The sequence below is a fragment of the Seriola lalandi genome, unplaced genomic scaffold (genome assembly GCF_002814215.2).
Source record: "Seriola lalandi dorsalis isolate HSWRI2012SDOR001 ecotype SW California unplaced genomic scaffold, Sedor1 jcf7180002054955, whole genome shotgun sequence".
In the NCBI taxonomy this organism is placed as follows: domain Eukaryota; kingdom Metazoa; phylum Chordata; class Actinopteri; order Carangiformes; family Carangidae; genus Seriola; species Seriola lalandi.
Window position 1 is genome coordinate 497,303 of NW_019525506.1, and position 15,079 is coordinate 512,381.

Below are 15,079 nucleotides of genomic sequence, written 5' to 3' on the forward strand. Positions count from 1 at the left end.
AATTCTGTAATATCTAAATCAGAAAAGTAACTAGTAAAAAAGTACATTTCCCTCTGAAAGATGTGTATAAGAGACAGGAGCTGGAATGTGGCTGAGAACATTTACTCAGATACTTTACTTCAGTGCATTTTCTCCTACTTCATACTTCTACTCTGCTGCATTTCATGGGAAGTAGCAGAAGCAAGATTTTGAATACAGGGCTTGTACTTGTACTGAAGTATTTTTATACTGGAGTATTTTTATTTAAAGGACCTGGAATGGACCTGAACACGTTGCATGTTCAGCTTAATGTCCTGATACAGTCTGTATGAACAACCCACAAATACATCGTATATCTCATTTTAATGATGAGGATTGTGATAATAAACTTGTCCCTGTTTTTTTAATCTACTTTCACTCTCTGGCTGTTTGTGCCCAACATGTTTTTTTTTTTTTTACATATATTTATAAGCCATATAACTAAAACTAGAATCACCTCCTCGTGGTTGTCTCCCTCCTCCACTCAGACTAGTTTCAGGTGACATCGCTGTTTATCCAGAGTCAGAGAAAATATGAACCATTTGTGTGAAATTTTGTCATAATCTCTGGGAAGTCTTGAGTAACGGCTAAAAAGTGTTTTCTGAGGACACCATGCCCGTGACCTTTGACCCCCACAATCTAATCAGTTCTCACTGAGTCCTAGTGAATGTTTGTGTCAATTTGAAGAAGTTTCATCAAGGTGTCTGAGATATCGTGTCCACGAGAACGGGACGGACTGACGGACAACCTGAAAACAATATGCCACCGGCTCTGTCGCCGGTGCAGAGGAATAAAAAAAAGTTGTTTTGTTAGATATAATGTTGATGTATCATTTTAATATTTGTGATCATGAATGTGCAGTCATTCATAAAAAGGTCACCAGGAAAAAACGAATACACAATGATATGTCTCTTATGGTTTCTACAGGAAGAGATTTAACAGCACGACTGTCAGCTGAGTCTTTATCCAAATTAGCAAAAACAAATTAAAGAATTTATTCACAATGCGAGTTCACAACTGCAGCTTTAACAGCTTTTAATACCTGGAAGCTGGTTAAATGATTTTATAACAAACGTGAAGAGGATAAAAGTCACCATACAACCACAGAATGACGTCAGTGACAGTCGTGTTATCTCTGTTTGTGCACAAACGTCCTCAGTTGAAAAGCTTCTGAAACTTTGGTTTGAGCATCTCCAGCTCTGTGTTGTTCTGCATCATCTGCGGCAGGCTGCTCACGTTCATGATCGACTTGTGAGCTTCGTCAAACAGCTTCTCGCCAAACTCCTTCGTGACTCGCGCTCTCCAGGTGAGGAGCTTCGGCCGGCCTTCAAACGCGTCCACACCGGCTCCAACAGGCTGCAATTACATGGAATTACATTAAAATACATGAGAAGAGTTGGAGTCGGAATCTCTTGTGGAACAGGATCTTCAGTATTTTCTAAAACCAATAAATTTATATTTGACAGATAGATTTTTCAGTTTCCTCAGTGATATTGATTCTGGGTCGTACCCATCGCACCATGGCTGATGTTGGGGTTAGCAAAATCATTTGAGTTATTTTGGTTAAAGAGGCTTTCCTGTGATTTAGTCCTGTACTTCCTTAAAGTTTAGAGACAGATTAAAACTTTAAAAAATCTAAATAAAAGCGGCAGAGGCTGAGATATCCTGTGTTTTAATAATAAAAATAATAATAGTAATACATTTTATTTAAAGCACAAAAGCATTTACAAAGCGCTGCACAGTTTGTCAAATTAAAACATAAAAACACACCAGATAAAACTTAGTTTAAGTTTAGAACATTAAAAAATAAATCAATAAATCAATAAAAACCTGTTTTGAAAAGGTGAGTTTTTGGAAAGTGATTTAATAGAAGAGTTTGGAGCCTTGATCTCATCAGATAGAAGCAACATGGAGGGAAGAATCTGAGGCTCTCTGGGAGCAGGAAGGAACATAAAAGCTCAGACATGTAACGCAGGGTTTAAAGCGATCATAAAGGTTTACGTCAGTTTGATAAGCAGCCGCGCAGCGATGCAGCGTGTTTCTCAGTTCCAGTGCAGCAGCTGCAGTTGGTACCAAATGAGCAAATGTGAAAACAAAATGCCTAAACCTACAGAGAATAAGATATTTGGACACCTTTAATTATTATCTCTGTCCTATCACGTATTCTCTGGTATGGGTCTTTAGCATGGGTCAAATCCCAAATATGCTGCATCCTACAGCTCCCAGAATGCAACTCAAACTTTGGAAAACTCCCCCCAGAGCCACAGGTGAAACTGAACTTCATGTGCACAACTGGTGCCCTCTTCAGGCTAGCCTGTGTTGAACTGGTTACATCACAGTAGCTACCTAAAGCTACACATGTACACACTGTCGCAGCTGTACAGCTAGTTTCCTGCAGCAGTAGTATTTGTAGTAGTTGCTGCACCAGGTAATCCAGACTCTGACAAGTGCAATATAAAGTTTTTTTACTTACATTTACTCGCCAGTAGCAGTAGTAGCATTACCTGCATGATCTCAACTATAGCCACCAGATCAGCCAGAGAGATTTTGTCTCCGATGATGAACGGTTTGTTCTGCAGGAATTTCTCCTCCAGCAGGTCGAGTGACTGCTTCAGGTCCTCGATCGCAGCGTCCATCTTCTCCTTTGGGACCTCAGAGCCCATGATGACAGGAAACAGAGTCTGCTCACAGAGAAACAAAGCAAAGCAAACATCAGTGAGACTCTGGTTGAACCAGCAGCAGCAGTCAATGTAACAGTGACAGTGGCCTGTGTATCGTGTGGGTGAGTAAGTATGTGAATAGTCCTGCTAGCAGAAAGGGTCTGTGGATGACAATTTTTCAGCCCATTGACCAACATCTCAATAACTATTAGATGGATTGCAGATGGGTAACAGATAGTCAAGGTCCCCAGAGGATGTATCCTAACGACTTTGGGGACTTTTCTTCTGGCGGCAGCAGCAGGTCAAAGTTTTCACTTGTCCTGTGAAACATCTCAACGTCTCCTGGATGGATTGATATAAAGTTTTGTACAGACATTCATGTTCCCCAGATGATGAATCTTAATGATTTTTATGATCTAGCACCTTCATGAGGGTCGTACTGGTGGTTTTGAGGGGTTGAAATTAGGGACACACATTCATGTCCACCTCAGGATCAACTGTAATAAAATTTCATTTGATGACATTCCCATCAGCTTTAGATATGCTGTCTGTTTAGTGCTAATTTGCACATGTTAGCATGCTAACATGCTTAACATGGTAAACATTATTCCTGCTACACATCAGCATGTTAGCATTTGTACATTAGCATTTAGCTCAAACTAGCGCTGTGTTTAAGAGTTCCTACAATGGCTTTCTACTCTTAGTCCAGGTAAAAGATCTTGTTAGAGTAACATTATGAAAACTTCTTGAAAAGATGTCAATATATTCAAACACATCAACTATATATCAATTTTACAGTAATAGTAGTATTTGGAGGAGAGTATCAATTATTATATAACCAAACAAAATGTGTGTACAGCGCCGGGTTGATCTGGGACTCGTACCCTGAGCAGGAAGACCTTTGACCCGTGAACTCTGAGGTTCATGTGCTGCCAGGACAGGTATTCATTAACGCGAGCTCGCTGCTGCAGGTCAGCTGGAAACCAGTGATCTGCCACTAACGTTGAATATTTCTGCACCATGTACTTCAGGATCGCAGTGCTGCAACACAGACAGCGTGAAGAAAGTAAGAAGTCATGACAGAGTGGTGATGTTGATCTGCACAGAAATATACATAAATACATATTTACTCAGGTCACACCATATCAACCAGGACAGGTGCTTCCACACAAACACGATAATTATAATAATTCACCACATGAATATTTGTTTTACTGCATATAAACTGATAAATCAAAGTGCGTCACTGCGGTTTATGGATTAATCAGTAACCCAGAATCCAGCTGAGACTCTTTGTTTCGCCTTCTCTCCACTATTTCTACCAAATAAAGACATTAAATATCAAAAAAATTGAAAACAAAACATGATGATTCACAGTTTCAGTCAGTAAAAATTCAGCCTTTTCAACCCTCAGACTAAATTTTAACCCACACAACAATTTATTCATTTTTTAAAATTATTTATCATTTTTATTATTTTACAGAAACTGTTTAACTGCTTCAAAATAACCTGTGATGTGCAAATGTTCAGGAACTACAACCAGATACAATCAAATAAGAAAACAAAACAACAAAACTTAAATATGTCCTAATAATAGTACATAACATAAAATAAAGGTTATACAGAAATAAGTCATTTATTTGCGTGAGCGCCCCCTAGAGGCTGCAAAGCCTTAAACACCAACTAAACTTGTTCACGTGTCAGGCAGATGAGCGATGAGTAGGTGGTAGGTGAAATGACCCTTGAAGTTTCCACCATGCAGCTCCATAAATATCAGCATCAACCTTCAGAAATGATTTGAATTATCTGTAGACGTAGGGGGACTCGAACCCAACCTGTCGTCGTTTACCTTTCAGTCAGAATGAAGCTTCCATCCTTCATCACAGGGACTTTCCTGATCATGCTGATTTCACCAAACTCCTCGCTGTGCTGCTGACCTGAGGCAGAATCATGACAATCACAGATGTGACAAAATGAAGGGGAAAAAAATGAGAACAAAATTCCTGAAGTCAGTTTTTAAACAGAAAATCCAAAACATGTTTCACAATTTGTTTGGAGAAGAAGAGATGAATAAAATATCTGACTGTGGAAACATCAAGCACATTATGGTGGGTTTTTTTTTTTTTAACTCTCCCTCCGCCTCTTCCTTCTTATGCTTTGAGACGCTTTTCTTTCCTTTATTTTTCTTTCCCCCGCAGCTCTCTGTTGTACTCAATCACCTCAGACATGCTGCAATGTTTTGTCTGAATGCTTTGACCTCTGACCCGTGACATCCCACCCACTGGTTGCTTGTAAAGTCGGTTATCAAGGAGTTAACGTAACTCTACTCCTCACCTCTCTGGATGGGACTGTCAGCTTTCTGGGTGAAATGTGAAAATGTAAACCGACAGCCCAGAGGAGCATTTTTTTTAACATTCATGCTTACATAACAAGTTCAAAGCAAGCAGGACGTTCAACCCCCAGCTCCTGCAAACTGTGTTTACACAATTACAAACTTAAATGGCCGGAAATTTAACTATGCCGACTTCTGCGGTTGTTACGCAACAAGCAGCTCATTCAACTCTGCAAGCATCTGGAAACTGTACATTTCCAAAAGCTCAAAATTAACTAGTATTTAAAAGGTATTTTAAGGCAGAATGTAAAAACCAAAAGCCTTTTAAAAAACATGCACAAATCCGCTCTGCATGAATTGAAACCCCCCCCTGTCCCTGTGCGTGTGTGTCGGTGTGGGATTACCTGTAGAGAGGTCGACGCGCTTGAACTCAAAGGGAATCCCGATCACTTTGGCAAACAGGAAGACGGAGCGGCAGGGCTGCGAGAACAGGTCCAGATAGAGCTCCATTATGTCAAGAGTGTGAATGCTGCAGATGCTTCGTTTCCAGCTCGGTTTCCCCTCCTCTGTGTCCTCGGTCCTCTCCTGCCGCGCCTCTTGTCCTCAGTCTGCAGGACTCCGCCTCTCCGCGCTGTAAAGGCTCATTGATTTCTAAACGGTGGCGACAGTTCAAAGTGAGCAGGCCGAGCGGTCTGACCTTTGGCCTCGGCCCTGTCCAACCTTTTGTAAACACAGCTGATATTATCACGTTTTTATCTTGCGACAGTGCATGCCTGTATTCTTGGTGCAGCAGGTACTGAGGGGCGGAGACGCCTGGTTTGGACTCACCTGGGCCCGGCGTTGTCCAACCCGTAAAACCCCGCCCGCCTTTCCGGCCGTGGCTCTCTCTTATTTTCATATATTCACAGGTATTTGGTGAAATAAATGTATTTTCTTCAGGGGGGGGGGGCTTGTCCAGTTTTTTGGCTTCACTACCTTGTAGTTTAATTGGCTGATTTTTGCTTGGTTTCGTTGCATTGCTTTGTTTCGCCTCACCTGATTGGTGCTGGGAGCGCAGGTGGTCCTGATCCAAATTTGTGAACGGAGGTAACGTCATAGATAACGTCACTGGGTGTTAATGGACACTAATGGCTGTGTAGTGATTTCTATGTCTATATTCTATATTCACTGTTCTCTACACACACACCTGAGTAGTTATGGAGCTTTTGGCTTCTCCTCCTGAGAAACTGTTGGATCAATGTACAAAAGAGCAACTGTTGGAAATAGCAGAATATTTCAAAATTGATGTTGGCCATAAACATGAAAGAGAGAGTGGAAGTTATCTTGATACAGTTTATTTGAGAAGAAATGTTTGAAGAACACGTTTCAGAGCAAAACTATATTATTACTATTCCCAGCTGTAGACAACCCACTCAGCTTTCCCACGTGACTCTGTTAAAGCCCTTTTCTGAACAGCCAGATGTTGAAGAGCTTCATGCAGCTTGTGTACCTGGTCCAGTACAGGTTGAGCCTTCCTCACACCTGTCCAGGGGGGGAGGAGGAGGAGTTGGGTCCAACCGAGCAAGAGTTGATGCAGGGTCGTTTAATTCTGAAGCTGATTGAGCTCATCGAACCCACTTGACTGAACACGATATTCATGTTGGAGATGCAAAACCCATCAAGCAGAGATTGTATCGTGTCAACGCAGAACAAACGTGAACAGTTGGAGGCAGAGGTGAAGTACATGCTAGAAAACGGCATCGCAGAGCCCCGTTCTTCCAGCTGGTCCTCGCCCTGCTTGTTAGTTCCAAAGGCTGATAATACACCACGTTTCTGCACTGACTTTGGCAAAGGTGAATAATTGTTACCAAGCCAGATTCCTTTCAGGTGGGTTCTGCTAAATTCTGCAGCAAATTTGACCTACTGAAAGGATACTGGCAGGTTCCCTTGTCACAGCGAGTGCGTGAGATATTTATAACACAGTCTGGTCTCTATTCACATACCGTGATGCCTTTGAGGCTGTGGAACTTTCCAGCGTCTCATGAACCGCGTTACTGGGGACTTGCAAGATTGTGCAGTGTACTTGGATGATGATGTGGCGTAGCTGGGAAACTCACCCGAGTCGTATCCGAGAGCTGTTCATTCGTTTGGCGGAGGCAAGGCTCGCGGTTAGAGGGCGACTGTGACCTTCCTCGGCCGAGTGGTTGGGCAGGAAACCCGTCGCAGCAAAGGTGGAGGCTGTAAAGCAGCTACCAAAAAAGGGCTCATGCGTCTTCTCGGCTTTGTTGGCTCTTACACAAGTTTTTGCAGGAACTTTTGTGGCACCTCTCACTGATTTACTCAGGGGAAAGGAAAAGTTTGTTTGGTCTCTCGTGTGTCAGAGGGCATTTGAACAGTCAGGCCCCGACATACAGTCAGTGATCACATGGATACAGATGATTAAATCTCCTCACAACAATGATCTTATATCAACCAGCTCATGGCTCAAACAACATTACATTATTAATCATATTTCTAATAAACATAATTGTTATCAATACGATTAAGTAGGGCTGAAACTAGTAGTTTAACAATAAAATCACAACCAATTAAACATTCAGTCATTTATCTATTAAAAATATTCTCTGGTTCTAGTTTAGTTTTTTTTTTAGTTTATTTATTTACACAAACAAATTTAAAATATTATATCTTTGGGTTTTGGACTGGCATTTTTCACTGTTTTTAACTATCAATTAATTACTAATTGTTACAAAAAATACTTTGCAGTGTTTTCATATCTACACAAACAGATCAGTGGTCAGAACAGAAGCAGGACTAAAGTGAGTAAAACCTTTATTTTGAAATGAGGTGGTGGTTTCTTACTGCTGGCTGGTTCAGTGGCTCCGGCCTCTGAATCAATCTGCTGAGGAGTCGGAGGAGCCGGGTCGACAGGGCTGAGTCTCCTGAGGGACACACGGAGCAACAATATTTACACAAAGAACCAATTACACATGAAAACGGAAAAAACAACAATTATGGTGTATTTTTATTTATTTATTCTTAATTGATTACATTTGTTTTTGGCAATTGGCTGCAGCGGAAACACACTGTGAACACAACACTGACATATCGTTACCTTATAAAGCTGAAAACCTCTTGGCAAACAGTTGCTTATTTAAACATCCAGCATCAGCACTCATCGTTTCACTTGTTTCTGGCCACCAGATTAATGTTACTCTATAATATTTACTCTGCATTTAGCTCTGTTTTTGGTCACCGCCAACCTCTGAGAAAAATATGTGACTATCTTTCAGTTTGGATCATTTCTCATCCTCAAACAAAGACATGAATCTGTCTCGTCTGTACTGAGGGAGCAGGACACCGACACCATCTGGTGTCCTCTGTTCTGGTAAACTATGGAAATACATCCACTGAGAGAGAGTGAGTTCTTTGCTGTTTGTACTGTAAGCATGCTCTGTGTATGAGGACAACAATGAGAACAGGTCAGGCGAAGACGGAATGTTTTTGGATGATCTGAATGCAGATGAGATCAGGACTCTGTGGGGACCGGACCATCTGCTGCAGGACTCCTTGTTCTTCTTGTCTCTGAAGATATTTCCTTATGACTCTGGCTGGATGTTTGGGTTCATTGTCCTGCCGCAGAATGAATCTGGGACCAATCAGACGCCTCCCTGACGGTGTTGCGTAATGATTAAGAATTTAAACTAAGATCTAAAGGGCCTCTAACGTTTGCACGGTGCTGTATATGAAGGGACAGCAGGGAAACGGGATTATAAGTTATTTCACTATGTGTTTAAAACTTTACATTTAACTTTAGCCTTTTTTTAAAGAGGATTTCACTGTCGATTGAGTATTTTAATGAGACCAGTTAACAGTTAATGTGGCTCTGGTGGGAATCATCCAGCTGTGCTGCTGTGAGGAAACAGCTGCAGAGTGTTGTGCGTTTCTCCCAACAGGAAATCAGCTGCCAATGTTCACACCCATGTGGTCACAAGTCATGAAATTAAGAGACACGGCCCAGTGCAGAGTGATTTCAGTACCTGGCTGGTTTGTGGCCGGAGGTCTGAGGTCTCCGTCCTCGACTGCTCCTCTCAGCGGCATCAGCTGCTCCCTGGGGGGGCGGTGCTCTCCAGGATCTGCAGCAGCCTCTGCATCTTCCACTGAGTGTCAGATGGTTTCACTGAGTCCTGCAGAGGACAGAGAACGCCAGAGCTTCAATAATCCGAAAGGATCTCATTGGCTGAAACAGCTGTTATGGAGATGCAACAGGAAGGTTAAATGGTCTGTAGTAGTGATATTTCACATGCCTTGAAATGCCTGATTGTGTTGTGGGTAAAGTAAATACAGATGCATATTTTTGAAGGTTCAGAGTGGTGAGTTTGGATTTATGCAGAAAGGTTCGGCAGCTTCTCTGTACTGTATTTAAATATAATTTTTAGGTACTTGTACTTTATTTGAGTATTTCTGTCTTGTGCTGCTTTATACATCCACTCAGCTACATTTAGTGTGGGAAACATTACACGTTTTACTCCACTACTGTTGTAGCTTTAGTTACTTACTTACTACTACTACTACACCAGCTACAACATTAACAAACTGTTTACGGTGCATTACTTAAAATAACACAGTGTTAGAACTGATATAGCATTATATCACTGTGAAAGGGGAAATTATGTATGAGTATTTTTATTTTCGATCCCTAAGAACATTTAGTTCCTTTGGAAAAAACTTTTTTGAATCCAAAACATTTCTTGTAATAGAATATTTGACGTGGCTGGAGTGTTTTTTTTAAAATTTATTTCTTAAAGATCCCTAAGAAAGGATCTGGAAACGTCTTGCATCAATGGATGTTTGCCTGAGCAGCAGAAAGTAAATGGGATGTCTGACCATCCTGAACTAAAACTGACCCAATAACCAGTAAATCATCCTCCCCCTCCGGAGTACAGCTCCCACAGATGCTGAGATATTCCAGGGCAGAGAGTCTGCAAAGTTTCATTTTCAGCAAATCAGATTCTGCAGCAGGAACTAAAGCAGCTGTCCTGATGCTGCCGGTCCAGACAGTGTTTTTACCATCATGATGTGTCTGAGGATGATGGCTGCTTCCTGCTTGACGCCCTCCAGCTGCTGACTCCTGCTGCTCTCCTGTTGTAGCTCGGTCCACAGCTGATCCGCCTCATCTGTTTTTTGACAGCACATGTCGGACACGAAGGCTGTTTGCTCTCTGAAAACAGAGTGATACAATAACTGACTGGTTGAACTGTGGGGGTATAGCTCAGTGGTAGAGCATTTGACTGCAGATCAAGAGGTCTCCGGTTCAAATCCGGATGCCCCCTGTGTCAGCTTTATGGCACTTAATAACTTGTCTTCTCCACCCAAGACGATATACAAATAAAACAACACAAAATTGGAAATCTTGAGGATTGAAACAGTTGGTGTGAGTCTTGTGTATGGACAGACAAAGAAACATTTACCTGAGCTCCTCTATCTGAGCCAATATGTAGCTGTGGGTGTAGCTGCAGTCCTCATGCTCCTCCATCAGCTGCTGCCACGTCTTCTTCAGCTGCTCCACTTCCTGATGAACTCAAATAAAGACGAACAGAGTGAGGGTAGTTCTAGCTTTTTGTTTTAAAGGTGTCAACTGGGGCTGAAGAAGAATAAGACCAGTGAGACAGAAGATCCTGTTCCCACCTTCCCACCCAAACTTTTTAAAGACTCGCCCTGATCCCGAGGGGCCGACTGAAAACTGAATTAAAAAGAAAAGTAAACCACGAAAAGGAAAATAAGCCGCAGCTTGCCTCTCGTCTGCATCAAAAAGTTAGAAAATAACCGTCCGTCCAAATGTCCTGTCCATCCACAAGACAGTGATGTGGCGGTCAATCTGTGGGGGTATAGCTCAGTGTTAGAGCATTTGACTGAAAAAAGCTTCGCAAAAGTCTCAAGATTATTATGACCGAATATGATGTCGAACTGATTAATTCTTTAAGAGGCGTAAGTTAAATTCCAATTCATGTAAATGGCAAAACTGCACCAAAATTGCAGAGTACATTCAAAATATCTCATTTCCTGTTGGGTTTGGGGTGAGGGTACATGCAGTGTTTTTGTAGATCCTGGCATGTTACACGTGTCTACATGGACAGGGTCTGTCAGATCTTTTGATGACATATATAAAATGAAAACATGGCTCGTTGGTCTAGGGGTATGATTCTCGCTTAGGGTGCGAGAGGTCCTGGGTTCAAATCCCGGACGAGCCCATTATTTGGAATGACACATCACCTTCAACAATGTTTGATTACATAGGAGAATTTTTCAAATCAATCGAGCGAAGCAGCCGTGGTCACATTTTGTGATTGTCATTTCCAGAGAGAGCAGAGCAGCAGTGTTTGATTTGAGACAACACTTTACTACATGTGAGACAACAAATCTTTTTTTTTGTGTGTGTGAAAATTTTGTGTTGTACTTTAAAAGCCCAGCTCAGAATTTGAGAGTTTTCTTGAGATAAAGTTAAAGGACATGTGGCTCGTTGGTCTAGGGGTATGATTCTCGCTTTGGGTGCGAGAGGTCCCGGGTTCAAATCCCGGACGAGCCCATTCCTTTTATGTGTTTGTCTGTAAAGAGTTTGTTTTGTACTTGTGCATTTCAAATATGAGTGGCGCTCAAGCTTATTACTTATTACTCAAGCTTTTCCGTGTTGCAGTGCCACCCTTGATGCTATAATGAGCGTTAGTGGCTACAATTAAAATAAACACTACCGATAAACAGAGTCTGCCAGATGTTTCTTGACATAAACATCTTGCACATGTGGCTTGTTGGTCTAGGGGTATGATTCTCGCTTAGGGTGCGAGAGGTCCCGGGTTCAAATCCCGGACAAGCCCATTAATTTAAACTTTGGGCCTCACATATTTATTTAAATGATAAAGTCTAAGATGTTAGAATTAGAAACGGTTGTTGTGGTCGTGTCCTCACAGAGCTCAGTGACTCAGTGACTGATACACCTCGAACAGAAACTGGGGGGGTATAGCTCAGTGGTAGAGCATTTGACTGCAGATCAAGAGGTCTCCGGTTCAAATCCGGATGCCCCCTGTGTCAGCTTTATGGCACTTCACAACAGACCGTCCGAAAGATGTGTCGTCTATGTCCAAAATGATGAACAAATACAATATTTCACAGGCTGAATACAAATAAAGGCTTTAACCTCCAAAAAAGCAACAGATGAACTGGAAGCAACATCATGATGTTAAACAGAGAGGCGTTATTCACCTCTACGTCCTGCAGTATTTTCTTTCATTAAGACACATGATTTGTTTGTAAAGAGTTGGTGTTGTGCACTTCAAATATGAGTGGCTCTCAGGTTTAGTACTGTGTCGCAGTTATAATGAGTGTCAGTGGCTACAACAAAAATAAACACTAGATAGACAGGGTCTGTCAGATTTTTGTTTACATAAATTAACTGATAAACGTGGCTCGTTGGTCTAGGGGTATGATTCTCGCTTAGGGTGCGAGAGGTCCCGGGTTCAAATCCCGGACGAGCCCACTGTTTGTAAATATGTCTTTACTATTTAAATGAACCAATCTGAGATGTCTGGAGTGGAAATGTGTCTTTAGTCGAACTAAAAACTGTTTGAGCTTTCTCAACTTCTTCTTTTTCTTTCTTTTTAACTTTTTAAAATCACAAGTTGTGTATTAGATATTAATATATCAGGCGTCACTGGGAATAAACACCGACATAAATTGTAAATGGAAGATTTTCAAAAGCGTCGTAGAACAGCAGATAACAGATGAGCTCTTTGTATCTTTCTCCGACTCACTCTGATCGTAAACTCAACAGGAGCACTGAGGCCACAGTCTCGTCCTGTGGTAGTCACTCAATCAATCAGGAGGACCACAGTAAACTGACACAACATGTTTAAGACACATATCTCATGAAGCAATAACAAAGCTGATCGATCAGGTTTCAGTTGTTTTCCACAAAGGAAAACGAATCTGTCCATTTCTCTCTTCATCGTTTTGTGTTTATTTTCTGTGGCACAAACTTTTCTCTCTTTGCTTTCGCTCTGTGTTGTGGTTGGCTGTTCTTTCTCAGGCTGTTTTATGCCTGGCCCCACTCATTTGATGGTGGTTTAACCTGCTCAGTTCTCATCACAACTGAACCATGCTGTATATTACAACAGTGTGCTGCCCCCAGGTGGAGGAAGGTTGGTCCTGCTAATCAAATTAATGGTGTTACAAAGACACATATAAAACGGAGACGATCACGGGCTTCAAACTGAGGCTCAGCCAGAGCCACACAAAGACTTATCTGAGATCTAGTCCAAACACTGCATACTAACCAAGACATTTGTATGTTTTTTAAGGTCAGACTACAAGTGCTGGGACATTTGCTGAACAGCAGCCACTGTGGCCACTAGATGCAATTACAGGATATTTAGCTGCACATATTCTCTGATGAACACTGAGGCCAGTTCCTGTGTGAAAACACAACAAACAGTTGGACCAGAGGATGGGGGTGTAGCTCAGTGGTAGAGCATTTGACTGCAGATCAAGAGGTCTCCAGTTCAATTCTGGATGCCCCCTGTCTTGGATTTATGTCCCCGCTGTGCAGACATCGTTAGTTGTTGTGCTCTTACCTTCTTGTGCATGAGGTTCTCCTTGACAATCCTTTTGAGATCTTCCTTCATGTCGTCCTTCCTGACGTAAAGCTCTCTCTCTCTGTCTTGCAGGGCGTCCCTCTCCCTCTGCAGTGGCGCCTTCTCATCCTGCAGGAACTGAATCCACTCCAACCTCTCGCCGTGCTGAGCTCTCTCCACCCGAAGAATGTCCGATAGCTCCCTCTGAACGCAGTCGTCCACGGTGTTCTGTATATTATCATCCATCCTGTTGTTGGAGGACGGGAAGGTGCACGTGAACGTTTGCTGTTTACTGACTGACATTTTAAATCAACAGCCAACATTAAAAGTATGAAAACTTCCTCTGCAGATGTACATGTTCTGCTCTCTGACTTTACATTTCTCTCTCCAACACTACTCCCATCTTCAGGTTGTGGATGGCAGCTTCCTGCTCTTCCCTCTGACTGACCAGCTGCTTCTCCAGAGACTTTGTATTAGACAACTGCTGCATCAGCTGCATCAGCTTCTGCTTCTGCTGCTTCACCTTTGTCACTGAGAGGAGGAGAGTAAACAAGGAGAAGATGCTTCACACAAAGTGTGGTTGAAACCCCCCCCCACCACACATTTCCCACGTCAGTCTTCTGGGGTTGCGTCCCACATATTGTGGCAACTTTCCAAAACAGACAATCACGCACAGGAATTTAAAGTATAGTGAATCAAAATAGATTCTTGACATAAATTATCTGTAAAAAGTGGCTCGTTGGTCTAGGGGTATGATTCTCGCTTAGGGTGCGAGAGGTCCCGGGTTCAAATCCCGGACGAGCCCACGTTATTCATAAAGGTACAGTGATGGTCATTAGCAACACATGAAAGTTGGAAGAAATGCAGTAAGATGAGGATTGTCTGTGAATATGTTGAACTAGTATGTTGTGTTATTTCAATGCTGCACCATTATATAAACTATGATCGACCAATTACAGTAAAAACCAACTTAACCTCTCTTAGGGCCTGATTTACTAAATAAAGAGCGCTAAATTGCGTGCACACACAGATAGATTGCGCATGCTGTCTGTTTGGGGCTTGCGGGTGATTTACTTAGATTAACAGCGCAATTGACTACAGGTGCAAAAGTGATTGAGCCCGCCCTATTTAAATGATAATTTTGCGCGAGTAGGGTGTTCACCATGTCGAACGCAAACGAGCAGACGCAACGGACTATGATACACCTTCAGCAGAAACTGTGGGGGTATAGCTCAGTGGTAGAGCATTTGACTGCAGATCAAGAGGTCTCCGGTTCAAATCCGGATGCCCCCTGTGTCAGCTTTATGGCACTTCACAACAGACCGTCCGAAAGATGTGTCGTCTATGTCCAAAATGATGAACAAATACAATATTTCACAGGCTGAATACAAAGAAAGGCTTTAACCTCCAAAAAAGCAACAGATGAACTGGAAGCAACATCATGATGTTAAACAGAGAGGCGTTAT

At 42.2% G+C, this 15,079-nt stretch overlaps 2 protein-coding genes and 9 non-coding genes across 11 annotated transcripts; 9 read left to right on the forward strand and 2 right to left on the reverse strand.

Moving 5' to 3' along the window:
* Nucleotides 1-834: 834 nt before the first annotated feature.
* gstt1a (glutathione S-transferase theta 1a) lies at nt 835-5,601 on the reverse strand. The gene is made up of 5 exons (XM_023395017.2): nt 5,415-5,601; nt 4,528-4,615; nt 3,563-3,719; nt 2,523-2,699; nt 835-1,374 (listed from the first exon to the last, which is right to left on the reverse strand). The coding sequence occupies exons 1-5, from the start codon at nt 5,518-5,520 to the stop codon at nt 1,174-1,176; spliced, it is 729 nt and encodes a 242-aa protein (XP_023250785.1). The 5' UTR covers nt 5,521-5,601; the 3' UTR covers nt 835-1,173.
* A 1,827-nt stretch (nt 5,602-7,428) lies between these two features.
* Nucleotides 7,429-13,916, reverse strand: cfap157 (cilia and flagella associated protein 157). Its single transcript, XM_023394988.2, has 5 exons — nt 13,614-13,916; nt 10,461-10,561; nt 10,060-10,210; nt 9,030-9,176; nt 7,429-7,931 (listed from the first exon to the last, which is right to left on the reverse strand). The coding sequence occupies exons 1-4, from the start codon at nt 13,914-13,916 to the stop codon at nt 9,090-9,092; spliced, it is 642 nt and encodes a 213-aa protein (XP_023250756.2). The 3' UTR covers nt 7,429-7,931; nt 9,030-9,089.
* trnac-gca (transfer RNA cysteine (anticodon GCA)) lies at nt 10,251-10,322 on the forward strand. The gene has a single exon. It is a non-coding gene; the product is annotated as a tRNA-Cys (tRNA).
* Nucleotides 11,169-11,240, forward strand: trnap-agg (transfer RNA proline (anticodon AGG)). The gene has a single exon. It is a non-coding gene; the product is annotated as a tRNA-Pro (tRNA).
* trnap-ugg (transfer RNA proline (anticodon UGG)) lies at nt 11,504-11,575 on the forward strand. Its single transcript has one exon. It is a non-coding gene; the product is annotated as a tRNA-Pro (tRNA).
* Nucleotides 11,790-11,861, forward strand: trnap-agg (transfer RNA proline (anticodon AGG)). Its single transcript has one exon. It is a non-coding gene; the product is annotated as a tRNA-Pro (tRNA).
* Nucleotides 11,998-12,069, forward strand: trnac-gca (transfer RNA cysteine (anticodon GCA)). Its single transcript has one exon. It is a non-coding gene; the product is annotated as a tRNA-Cys (tRNA).
* Nucleotides 12,448-12,519, forward strand: trnap-agg (transfer RNA proline (anticodon AGG)). Its single transcript has one exon. It is a non-coding gene; the product is annotated as a tRNA-Pro (tRNA).
* Nucleotides 13,489-13,560, forward strand: trnac-gca (transfer RNA cysteine (anticodon GCA)). Its single transcript has one exon. It is a non-coding gene; the product is annotated as a tRNA-Cys (tRNA).
* Nucleotides 13,917-14,346: 430 nt separating the features above from the next.
* Nucleotides 14,347-14,418, forward strand: trnap-agg (transfer RNA proline (anticodon AGG)). The gene has a single exon. It is a non-coding gene; the product is annotated as a tRNA-Pro (tRNA).
* A 416-nt stretch (nt 14,419-14,834) lies between these two features.
* On the forward strand, nt 14,835-14,906 carry trnac-gca (transfer RNA cysteine (anticodon GCA)). The gene has a single exon. It is a non-coding gene; the product is annotated as a tRNA-Cys (tRNA).
* The last annotated feature ends 173 nt before the right edge of the window (nt 14,907-15,079 follow it).